The following is a 13,393-nucleotide window of genomic DNA, read 5'->3' as shown; positions in this document are numbered from 1 at the left end:
CTCCAGCCCCCACCTCCAAGACGCCAGCCAGTGCTGCAGAGCTTGATGAACAAAAACACAGCTTAGAGACCACATTGTGCTCTAGATCATGGTTCTCAGCCTTCCTAACACTGCACTCCTTTAATACAGATCCTCCTGTTGTGCTCACCCCCCAAGCACAACATTATTTTCCTTCCTACTTCCTAACTGCAGTTTTGCTACCGTTATGAATCATTACATAAATATCTGTTTTCCAATGGTCTTAGGCAACCTCTGCGAAAGGGCTGTTCTGCTCCCAAAGGGGTCGTGAGTGACCCACAGATTACAAACCACTACTCTAGAGAAAAGAGAGGAACCTGATTTTAGTCTTCATACAAAGGAGAGAGGCTTGTGCCTGTTGTGTTAGCAAAATTATTAGCAATAAAGTACTCCTTGAATTTCCCCCCAAACAATACAATTTACAGGAAAAAAAAAAAACAAAAAAACACTATTTTTTTTCTTAGCTCTGAGGTAGACTCTAGCTGGTGTGAGTGTAGCCATAGCCTTACAGGGCAGAATAAGAGAGAACTCCTGGGGCTTCTAGTGGGAAGAAAGACAATGCCTCGAAGTGAATGAGATCTGTTAACACAGAAATTATGGCTCCAGCCTCTCATACTCTAAAGCTTCCCTCAGGGTTCTGTCTGCCTTGTGACAGAGCGCCCTCTGCAGGTCACTGTGACCTGAAATCCCAAGGTCTTGCTAGCTCCCAATGCTATGTGTACAACAGCTAAAAAGGGGGCTGGGGAGTGTTGCTCTGTAAAGCACACACTTAAAATTGTTCAAATATGCTTCTGGGAGTTACCAGACACTCAGGCCTTAAGCTGAAAATATGTGTTGGCTGAAGTTACCCTCATAAATATGTTCCTTCACGTTTATAACCCTAGCAAATATCTTACTTGCTTGTCCCGGTTTAGGAAGGATGTATGAGCAGTTCAGCCCTCTCTGACTCTAACGGCATGCACAGCGGGGCTCCGACAAGGCTAATGTAACAGATCATGTAAATCGGTGGGGAAAGGGGGGGGTCTGGATTCTTGCCCTCCATACAGAGCGTGGATGCATTTTGCTCCCTATCAGTGTTGTTATGACATCTGACACTTGCCTTAACATAAACTCTGTGATAAAAATTGATCAATAGCCTGACTTCCCTACTGCCAGCCCAAACAGATACTCATTTCTCTTTTGAAGAAAGGAGAATGTAAACAACCCTGCGCCTGTAGTTTTAACTCGACCTAATGCATGATTACAGAAGAAATGGAGCCTCTGCTTAGGTGATGCCTTTGGTTTTATTTCTAGGTCGCTTGTGATGTAAGAAACTACAATGCTTCTATTTCTAAGTAAACTCTTTAGTCTTGCTTAGTCCTCAGAAGCAGCAGACTTGCATTTAGTAAAAACTAAATATATTGACTTTCAGAAAATATATACTGCAAGACTAGATGTATGTATGTATAATCTATATTAAATACACAGATGATAAGAATACATATATATTCCAATCTTACAGTCCCTTAAAGAAAGCTAGAGTTTACAGCACTTAAATAGGCAGCATATGAAAACATCACTAATTGTATGACTTTTGTAATTTAATATTTTTAGGTTGTTGTTCTGTGAATGTGAATTTGGGAGTATTTATGGGAAGGGTGGGTTTTATTTATTCTTTGGCAATCTCATACATGTCTGTAATGTATTTTTGATCATGTTTTTTATCATTATGTTTTCTCCTCATCTCCTTCAGAACTAATCTTTCCCAACCAACTCTTTTGCTACTTTCATCTCCTAGAAAGAAAAAAGAAAGAGAGAAAGAAAGAAAGAAAGAAAGAAAGAAAGAAAGAAAGAAAGAAAGAAAGAGGGAGGGAGGAGAGGGAGGAAGGAAGGAAGGAAGGAAGGAAGGAAGGAAGGAAGGAAGGAAGGAAGGAAGGAAGAAGTGACCTGCTGGGCTTGGTTAGGGTTGTTTGTATGGGTATGGGGCAAGCATGAGAGTGGGAGTATGGACAACTTACCAGTGACCACATCCCTGAGGGAAACTGACTCTCCCGGAAGCCATTAAGCTTCTCCTTTAGGGCTGACCTCCTGAGGTCTTCCCCTATTCACAACAGAATGTTGTCAGCTAAATTGTGTGCAGGACTGCGCAAGGATTCAAAGCTGCCTGAGCTCGTGAGTGAAACAGCTGTTTGAAACAAAAGTCCTTAACAGTTTGAGCTTTACTAATCTCCCATAGCAATGGGCACATTTTATCTCCTGAATCACAATGTAATATTTGTTTGCTTACCTACAGATCCACCTGGCATTTAAACTTCCTACCCAATTCCAAGCCTAAATGAAATTAGTGAATGAAATAGGTCTTTCTGTATGTCTTAGTCAGGGTTCTATTGCTGTGAAGAGACACCGTGGCCAAGGTAACCATTATAAAAGAAAACATTTATTTTTGGCTGGCTTTCAGTTTCAGAGGTTCAGTCCATTATCAGCATGGTGGGAAGCAGGGCAGTGTCCAGGCAGACATGGTGCTTGAAGAGCTGAGAGTTCTACATCTTCTGAAGGCAAACAGGTGTCTCTCTCCTGTACTGGGTGGAGCTTGAACACAGGAGGCCTCAAAGCCCACCTACCTAGTGATGCACTTCCTCTGACAAAGCCACACCTACTCCAACAAGGCCACACCTCCTAACAGTGCCACTTCCGGTGGGCCAAACCACAATACCTTACTTATGCTCACAACTCTCACACAAATCAAAAGCAATGAAAAGTTGGAGCAAAAGCTTTTACCTGTGCTGTTTAGGAAACAAGTTCAGAAACATTCCTCATTCAGAGCATATAAAGTCTGAGAAAATGCTTGCTTATCAAATAATTTAACTAGGACAGGGCATGGTATCACACATGCTTTCAATCCCAGCACTGGGGAGGCAGAGGCAGGTGGATCTCTGTGAGTTTGAGGGTAGCCTGGTCTACAAAGCAGAATTCCGGGAGAGCAAGGACTGTTACACAGAGAAACCCTGTCTGGAAAAACAAACAAATAAAAGAAAAACAAAACACAAGTAATTAGGGCCAGAGCAAGGACCCAGAGGGTACCTCAGGAAACCATATGTAAAGCTGAAATGGCAGACCTGACTCCAGAAGTTATATTCTGACCTCTCCTCAGACCCCATGGCATATGTACCCCACCACGCACACATATACAATAATAGCAAATAAAGTTAAAAATAATAGTAATAATAATAATAATTCTTTTATGTAATATTAGACATGTTGTTTCTTACCACATTAGCACAAGCCTGCGATTCTGGCCACCTGTAACCCAGGTGGTTATAAATTTGTGAGTATGAAAAATGAACTACGATAATGATTAATATGTAAGAATTATACACTAAGTTCACTTATCTAGACAGAAGAAAAGAGCTGGGTCACATTCTGTAGGTAGAATATACAAATTTGTCAATGCAATGCTTTTCACATTTTAGTAAATGTAAGAGATACTGGAAGTAATTCTGATGTACAAAATCATGGCTCTGAGTCCCTGGGTTTCTTAACTAATCAATCCAGTCTTCCAGTCCCTGGGTACCTCCTCTAAAGTTAGAATTCAGACCCACTTCGAAATATTTTTTTCCTTTTCCCTCTCCTCTCCTCTCCTCTCCTCTCCTCTCCTCTCCTCTCCTCCCCTCCCCTCCTTCCTTCCTTCTTTCTTTTCTTTTCTTTTCCTTTTTATATTTTTTATATAAAAAACACTATAAAATGATGAGTTTTGCTAGCACGGATGCCTGGGCACCGCGTGCCCACAGTGCCCATGGAGACCAACGGAGGGTGACAGAGAGATCACGCGTGTGCTGGAAACTGGACGAGTTTTCTCAAAGAGTAGCCAGAACTTCTAACCACTGAACCATCTCTCCGACACCTGAAAAGCATTTGTTATTTCACCTAATTTGCACTTTTTATTTGAGCAGAAACTGCAGAGTCACCATACAAAGTGGCGGTCTTAAGTCGTCTTTCACATACTGTCCTGATATTGCCAAAGTGTCAAGATAGTCTGCATGGGTCAAGAGCAATTAGAATCTGTTCATCTCAAGGAGTGTATTTCCCACCATGGTCGTGTAAAACTGCCCCACAGCTTCAGAATTCATTGATGTTCAAGAGTCATGTGCACTTGGACTTGTTTCTTAATTTTTTTTTGCTGTCTTCCATATTCCTACTAAATATTGTTGTGTTAAAATGAAATTAAATCACAATACTTATAATCTATTTTTCTTTTGGTTTCAAGGGAAGACGAGGGAAAACAGGACCTCCAGGAAACCCAGGACCTCCAGGACCGCCCGTGAGTAAATAGGCTGTGGTCCCGTGGCAAAACTAAACCTGCTTCTATTTCCCTTTATCCGCGCAAGTGGGGTTAGGCTGTCAGCAGTACATTGGTGTTGACTAATATCAATTTCAAAACTAAAACAGACAAACAAACCAACCAAGAGGGCCTGAATTGAATTGGGCTTTGTAGCTTTTTTCTCCCCCAAACAATTTATAAAATTTTCAGTAATCATTTTGTGTCTTGAAGAAGAAAAGTGAGTGCACACTAACAAGCACACTTTCTGTCATTTCTAAAACTTGACATGGCTTCCAGACAAGTGTCTCTGGGAAGGAATTTAAATGATGAAGGCGTGTATGTGAAGTTGGCCAAATGCCTGGAACAAATGTGCTGGACTCTGGAGTAATTCCCAACTACTGATAGATGTCTTTTCTGAAGAACCAAGAAGACTAAGAAATAGGTGACCACACAAAAGGATGTAGAGTTCACCGCTCACAGTTTTCAGTTTATTGCTAACCTAAGGAGTTTGGGGGTGGTGTGGGCATATGTAAGGATTAGCGTTTATACTAGCTATGGTTCTGATTCAGAGCACTCATTAAATCTTGTGTTGGGAATAAAGGTGGTTTATGAACTTTTTAATGTAATAAAATAGCCAATTTGTTAGACTGAGAAAAAAAAGCTATGTAGACTATAAAAAAGGGTTTATGCCTAGGTCAGCATTTGCCTAAGAAGACATCAGGGGGCTGAGCCGCTGGCTGGTTTCTGCTTGGTAATTGTGATTTGTGGGAACTCTGACTCCCCTAAATGACTAAAATCTTTCCTTTTGTATAAACATCATCCGAAGTTCACCTGAGGTACAGTCAGTTGTCAACATTTTGAGGGGCTTCCCATCATAAGATAAATTGATGGTCTGTACCTAACTCACTCACTGTCTGGACGAGAACAACATTGGAAAGAAAAGTCAGTCCTGTAATTGGTTCCCTGTGCTTTTCTCTCAGCGAACGCTTTCTTTTTCTACAACTCCCGAAAGAGAGCTGCTATTTCCCAAAGGACTAGAAATGAAAAGAGTTATTCACAGCGAATCATTTCAAGGTCACAGTAACTAACATTTTGAACAAATAGCTCATCAAAAAAAAAAAATCTAATTGCACCCAATTCACACTGTCCAAGGGTTTCACAAACATCTATTTGGGGATCTTACTAAATACTTAACTGGAACCGGACTTGAAAAACTGAATACGACCCTGCCCTTGGTTTGCTTTTAGGAGATTTGAGTTCAGGTCAGAGAAATGTGGGGTGCCGAAGAACATTCAATAAAGATAACACAGTTCCTTTCCTGGAGGAATTCACAGCGAAGAATAAAAGTTGAGGCTTTAAAGATTGAGAAATAAACCAAAGAGAGTGGGGGAAGAAGCAAGCTGGGTACCTCCCCCCTAACAAACACCTCCCCCACCCCCACACACACCACGCCACACCATACCCCTACACACACACCACCATGCACACACACCACACATCATCTCCACCCCACCCTACACCCCTTACCCCCACACTGGCCACCTCACACACCCCCATACCCCATCCCCACCCCTACCCACATCACACATACCCCATCCCCATCCCACCCATATCCCACTCCCTGCCACCCCCCCACACACACAGTGTACTACCCCACACACCATATGCCCCCACACCACCCTTCCATACTCCATCTCCACCCCACCCCATGCCACCCCACATGCACATCCACCCCACCCACCCCTGTCCCCCAGGAAAGAAGACAATGTGAACCCAGAATGTGAAACCTCTGATGGGTAGAAATGGGCGCCCTGCCACAGAAGGCCCAGGATCAGCCAGGGGTCAAAGGGGGATGCAGTCAAACCTTCCCAGGGTCCTGGCAAACCCCATGGAAAGCTATGAGAGTAAACAGAGGGCCTAAACTGGAGAGGGCCTGGGCCAGATTTCACTAATGGTCACTCTAGCAACATAGTGGAAGCAGATGGCTGAGCGCAAGCAAGACCAACTCTAGCTATTCATTGCTTCTAAAGTCTCTGCAGGGCATTTGTGATAGATAGCTGCTTGGCTGTCCTGTGGAGCTATTTGTATTTGATTTCCATAGAGAGTGCAAGGTAGAGAGGAGCAGTCTAGTCTATTTTTATTTTATTTTTTCTGTCTTTTTCCAGCATGAAACTGTGCTTTACATGAGCCCTACTTCATGACAGGGAATGAGGCGGCTAAGAGAAAGGGTGGTCAGGCACTAAAATCTTCTGTTTGAGCTTTGAGATGGCGATGGTATTCAAATCTTCCCAGTGGCTCAGCTTGTGCCGTTCCTAAAGCAAGCATGTGAAGGGCTTACGACAACTTCAAATGTAGAAAAATAAAAATAAAAACAAAGAAGAAATAACTTTACCTCTTATGAGATAGTGATTGAACAATACAGCCCTCAAGTGAATGAATAGCTGAAACATCTGTAACATTATATTTGGCCAGTTTTGTTTTGTTTTTGTAAATACATTAGTCAGTTTGATTACCAGAGAAGAACCCAGGAATGGGAGACTTCAGGAGCACTGGGTAAGCCTTTAATGACAGAGTACTTGACTCAGTGTCCTCCTGAGAACACCCTTCCCTTTGGGGATTTAGATGTTCTCTCAGTCAAAGGCAGTGTTGTTCTCTGGTGGAATGTCAATGGAGACAAAAGAAATAGAGACTGAGGTGATGTCTTCGAGGACCCTAGGCAACTCAGAACTCAAAGTAACTGAACTGCCTTAGTCCATCCTTGACCCGAGGTTCAACTGCCTTAGTCCATCCTTGACCCGAGGTTCAACTGCCTTAGTCCATCCTTGACCCGAGGTTCAACTGCCTTAGTCCATCCTTGACCAGAGGTTCTTAGTTCCAGGACAAACTTATTTTCTCACTTCCTTAAGAAATGTTTGGGCTGTTGAGATGGCTCAGTGGGTAAGAGCACCCGACTGCTCTCCCGAAGGTCCGGAGTTCAAATCCCAGCAACCACATGGTGGCTCATAACCATCCGTAACAAGATCTGACGCCCTCTTCTGGAGTGTCTGAAGACAGCTACAGTGTACTTACATATAATAAATAAATCTTAAAAAAAAAAAAAAAGAAAGAAAAAGAAATGCTTATACCAAAAGACAAGTCATTTTGGATGAATAATTTTCTACAACTTTAGAGTCAGCTAATGAGCTGTGTGTTTATGTTTGTATGTAGGTGGTTGTCTGCATGTGTACATGCAAGAGACTATGTACCTGGAAAGGACTAAATCCAAAAATCATAATAACTAACATTTTAAGAAAATTAAAAATCCTGAAGTGGAGAACAAAATCCTAGAAGGAGATATTGACTATCCATATTTGCTTTTCTGTTTCTGTGATAAGTCATTCTGACTAAAGGCATCTTGGGGAGGAAAGGGTTTATTTGGCTTATACATCCATGTCCCAATCAAAGAAAAGTCAGGGTATGAACTCAAGCAGAAACAGTAGAGGCATGCTACTCATTGACTCAAGCACTGGGTGGCTCAACTAGCTTTCTTATATAGTCCAGACTCATCTGCCTAGGGATGGTGCCACCCACAGTGGGCTTGGACCCTCCCATGTCAATCACCAATCAAGACAATCTCTCAGAGACATGATCATGGACAGTAGAAGTGAGGCCATTCTTCATTTAAGGTTCCTCATTCCCTGGTGATTCTAGGTTGTGTCTAGTTGACAATAATAACTAACCAGCGTGTTTACTAAGTTTGTTGAAGTAATGTTACTAACTTATGAGGCACTGTATCTCAAATGTCATATCTATTACTACAGATCAGTTCACCACATTTCAATTTCATCATCAGGGAAAATTTATCTTTTCAGGGAAGACATAATTGCCGTTCATACATGTAATTTGCAGTTGTTTGCCTTTTGTTGAGCATATATTTTAAAATGATTTTGTACAGTTTCCTGTCAAAGAGCATGCCTATCAATACAGAGGTAAATGCTTCCAAATTTTCTAAAGGACTTTGCCAACTTGTCATTTTATTTTTTGGATTAATATATCATTTTCCCTTCCCCTTCACTTCCTTCAAACCCTCCTAGAGGCCCCTCCCTGCTCTCTTTCAAATTCTGGGCTTTTCTTTGTTGTGGTATTTATTATTGGGGGGTGATTTACTACACCCTCTTGTTGTCTTTAAATGTCTGTTAGGGGTTGCTACCCCTCTTAGATCGTAGAGTTCACAATAAAAGACACAAAAATCTTTAGATTGATAATAAGCCTTAAAGTGTCAGAGCTGGGCAGAGAGCAACCTTCTATGCTATTTTGTCTACTTTCCTGTGGTGATATCGATTGCCATGCTCTGCCTGGGCCACGCCCACTCCCACAGGCCAGCCCCCATGGCTATGAGCTCTAGTCCACCCACCCTTTCTCCTCTCTCCCTCATCGTCGTCCCTGCCTGAGTCCCCAAGCCCAGGAACCTTCTTCACTCTGCCCCTCTCCTCTGCCCAGCCCAGGCTGTAGGCATATTTATTAACCAATCAGAAATAGCTTGGGTACAAAGTTTACACAACAAAAGCTGGTATCCATAGGAATTTGCTCATCTTGGATCAACTGGGATCTTGAGGTATACAATTTAGCATTTGAATACAAGTAGCACCCCCTACATTTCTTTTCATTATTTACTATGATATATATATATATATATATATATATATATATATATATATATATATTATATGTATATGAGTATACTTATATAGTCCTAAATATAACCTGCATGGTCTCTATAATGATACTTCCTTTGGTATTGGATAACCAATTGGTGTGCTGTTCACCAAAGAAGGCTTCTTCTTTTTTTTTTTTTTTGTCAGCCCTTAATAACGTGTAGTTCTATGTTGAGGCCCATGGTCTTTCCCTGTCCAAGTTGACATGTCTATTGTTGCTGTTTATTCTAGTTCAGCTCATGCTTCAGTCGTTGTGTGGTGAGACTTATGGGTGTAGCTTCTGATATTCCTCAAAGAAAGAGTCTCCCAGCAGACTCTGTGATCCTCTGGCTCGTGCAGTCCTTCCAACCAGTTTCAGTGATGACCCCTGAGACATAGCTATGGGAGTAACCTGTAGAGGCAGCAATGGGACTGGGCTCCACAACTCTACACTTTGATCAGTGGTAGTTTTCTGTAATGGTTTCCATCTGTTGCAAAGAAAGTTTCCATGCTGAGGCATATGGGCTACGCTTATCAGCCGAGATACTGGAAAAGGATGTGCACTACCCAGCTGGGTGGAGAGGATGTAGGTAAGGGTTTGGGTTTTTACCATGCCATGGACCTAGAGCATGCAAAATCCAAGAGCACAGTACAGCTCACTGTCAAGAGTGTTCTTCAACTGTAGCATAGTGGAGGCATCCGGATTCCCTCCTGCCTCTTACAAAAGCCACTGATCGTCTCATGAGAACCTCACACTCATGATCCCATCTGAAAGTAATTACATCCTCAAAGCGCCACCCACCTCCAAACACTGTTAACTATGAATTTAGCGATTACATTTCCAGTGCATAAAATTTCAAGGGCTCATTAAACAATAGCAGAAGGAGACCGTAAGCAGAGATATCTGAAATGAGTAATACCTTGAGATGTGCGAAGATTATAATCAAGAACAGTTTCTCAGAGAGACAAAATATAAGAACTCTAAATTCTCTCACCAAAGAAATAAGCCCAACAGAAAAAAAGAAAGAAATGCAGTAAAACCAGAAAGCTTTATTACAGCAGGAGCTCGGTATTAGAAGCCATTTCTAGTGTCTTATGGAATCCCAGAACTACCTCAAGAAGCTGAAATTACCCTCCTTTGGCCACAGGGTAAGTGGTCCTTACAAACATCCCACAACTTTCCCGGAAGAATGGAAGTGTATGATGGGAAGCCCAAATTCAGACTCGGGATCTGAGTCCCAAACTCGTGCTTGAGGACTTCCAGGCTGTGTTCTGATACAGAACGGCCCTACATAAAGATCACAAGCAAGCATGGTTTGACTTTTCTATGGGGATCCATGCCACCAACCTCATAGGAAAGCAAAGTAGCATAGGGTATGTGGGATACCATCCTCCCAGGCAGCCCTTCCTGGACGGTGCACGTGACTGCTCTCTCTGTGAATATGACATCGTAGTGCTTGCCTCACCCACTTCCCACGGTGGCTGGGAGGACCAGCTGCCATGTATGTACGTAAAGGAACTTTCTGTTGATTTACATAAATCTGTTAGTCTTGTTGTAAACATCCATTTGCAATGTAGGTAAAAGAGATTGCCCTATACTACGATGGGATCCATGTGGTCTTTCTCTTCTCGAGTTTTATCTACCCTTGACTTGCTTAAATGATCACTCTGCGTCTTGAGTACTTTCTCTCTGTACGTAAATTCACTCTTGAAAAGACAGAGAAATTATTTCCAAGTCACTGCTACAGCCGAAACGAGGGACTCCAGGGTATTTTTTCTCCCACAGCTTCCCAGTCGCGTTCTGGCTTACGGTGCTGGTTTGCCTACGACTGAGACATTGTATTTTATTACTTGTGATCGCCTCTGAGTCTCACCCACTGCTCTTTAAACTCCAACAAAAACATCTTTCCAAAACAGCTTTCTGGTGATCTTATCTGCGTATGCAATGGAAAATACTGACCTTATGTTACTATAATGAAACTTGGGAAGCCAGACTGCTCGGCAAGCCTTAGTTTGTAAGAATTCTAGTTCTTAGTTTGCTTCAAAATGATTGGAAAGCTGTGGAAATAAGCTGGAGTAGGAGGGAAAGCCAGAGAAGTTAATGAGCCATTAAGGGAAGCATGTAACAGTCCACCCCTGTGACGTTAGCTCTGCTTCTCATTTATCATCTCTGTAAGGAGCATTGATTAAAAGCCGCGTTAACTCTAAAATGTGTTATTATTCTTTCTATCGCAGGAATGGGTTTAAGCTATCTTTATTTTCTTTCTGGCATTGTTTCTGTGCACCGTTTCATTATTGTGGTGTGAGAATTCATCAGTGGCCTCAAATGTGTCACATTTGAGTGCAGAGCAATTTTGAAAAGAAAAAAAAAAAATTTTTTTTTCGAGAAATACGTAATGTGGGCCAGCAGCGCCCTCTACTGTTTCCACTGGAAAATTTCTAGGCAAAGATGCTTCTCGGAGTGCAGATAATGGACATTGTTTTTACACGTTTGGGTTTTAATTATCAGTGAATACAGTTTTCGAATCTTATTTTCATGATTTGTGGCACTCTATGCTTTTCTTTTACTTTAAACATAAGTGCCATTCCATCCACAATAGCTTTTAACATCAGCGTCATACGTTCTTAAGTTGAAAACTCAGCCCTAGCTCTGGTTTCTCTAGAATGACCATGTATGGTAATACGCTGATATTAACTATTAGCATTGTGGAGCTCATTCCAAAAAAAGCCTGTTTTCCAGGCCAATAATCTGGTATTAAATATGTAAGTCCATCTTATTTATGCTTTGATTTAACATCACTGTAAAATAACTTCTTTCACCCTTTAAGAATCATCCTATGGTGATAAAGCCTGTGAGCAATTTAACATCAGGTGATGCAATTACATGAGAAAATTTAGGGTGCAATTTTTAACTCATTTTCAACAGTAGTCCCTTAGCTGTGACTTCATTCTCTGTGGTTTCGGTAACCTTCCTTCAACCATGGCCCAGAAATGTGAAGCAAATTCCAGAAATAAAATATGTACAAGTTTTCAGCTATACCTCCATTTTTATGGAAATCTCACACTGTCTCATTCTGCCTTCTTTGGGGCTGAAAATTACCTCCTTACCTCCTGAATCCAGTTTCTGTATAGCACCTACCCAGGAGTCATTGTGTTATCAGATTGACCACCATAGTATCACAAAGTGGTATTCCAACAGCACTCCCTTTACTTAACTACGGCCTCAAATTTTCAATGGCACTGAAGCTGCTGCTAAAATGACAAAGAGAAGTGATAAAGTGTTTCCTTTAAATGAGAAAGGTGAAAGTTGTCAACTTAAGGGGAAATTGTATGTTGAGATTTCTAGGATTTACAGTAAAAACAGATCTTCTATTTGTAAGATCCTCAAAAGAAACAATTACTGCTTGTTCTGCTTTGTAGTTCAAACTTCCAAAACATGTATACAGGGTGAACATTTAGCTTAATGGGGGACATTTAGTTAAACATTTAGTTTAAATGGGACAAATGCTAAGTTATAATTTCCCTGACCTTAATGGTGGCTCGGCATGGGCTAAGTTTCTCAGACTTATTCTCTGCAGGTAAAGAGGGATCGATGCTATTATCTTCTAACCACTACCATAAACAATGTATATACAATGATTCAAAAAACAAAGTAGCAAACTGCAGAAGTCTCTGGCTAGGCCATTATACTCTATTGTAGCAAGGAAGTATATAGCACGGGTTAATAAACATTAGAGACAAAACAAATTCAGTGTAATGTGAAGATCTCTATGGGAATAGCGTGATTAATGGAACAAGAAATCACAGAGGTGTTCTTCTGGTCAAGGTAGCCTGAGGAGTTATCTCTATGGTCAATAACATGATTTAAGAAAGAATTAGCCATAGGATGTCAATAGACAAGAACTTCCCAACCAGAAAGCTGGATATGTTCAATAAATAAAACAGAACTGAAAACATGGTTTTGGAAAAGGATTAGGGTGGGAACCTTTATCATGGAAGGCCTTGTAAGAGTGAGAGTCAGCAGAGGGAAATGAGAGAACTTGGGTGGTCACTGTTCCCTTCTGTTAAATCGTGTGTGTGTGTGTGTGTGCATGTGTGTGTGTGTGTGTGTGTGTGTGTGTGTGTGCAGTAGTGAGCTTTCTGGTTGATTTTGTTGATGCTGATGATTGGTGGTTTTAATGTGATGAAATGATTCAAATAATTATTATGAAGATGATTTCTTTTTAGTCTATCTTTTTAGCCTTTAATTAGACAAGACCATAGACTTGTTTGCCAAGAGGGAGAAAAAAAAAGCTTTGATTTTTGACTGCTCAATTTCAACCATGCTGTTAACACAGAGTACATTTTTTTCATTGAAGATGGAAATCCTCTCACATATAATTCAGACTTTTTCCTCTACCTCTAA

The 13,393-nt window shown here is 41.3% G+C and overlaps 1 protein-coding gene across 1 annotated transcript in view; it reads left to right on the top strand.

Moving 5' to 3' along the window:
- Positions 1-13,393, top strand: part of Col19a1 (collagen type XIX alpha 1 chain) — a 321,968-nt gene that overhangs the window by 203,306 nt on the left and 105,269 nt on the right. Inside the window, exon 16 of the mRNA XM_029539352.1 lies at positions 4,262-4,315. Within this exon, the coding sequence (XP_029395212.1) occupies positions 4,262-4,315 (54 nt within the window). The remainder of the gene's footprint in view (positions 1-4,261; positions 4,316-13,393) is intronic.

The sequence above is a fragment of the Mus pahari genome, chromosome 5 (assembly GCF_900095145.1).
Source record: "Mus pahari chromosome 5, PAHARI_EIJ_v1.1, whole genome shotgun sequence".
Classification (NCBI taxonomy): Eukaryota; Metazoa; Chordata; class Mammalia; order Rodentia; family Muridae; genus Mus; species Mus pahari.
Note: the sequence above shows the minus strand (reverse complement) of the source record. Positions and strands in the feature narration are given on the sequence as shown.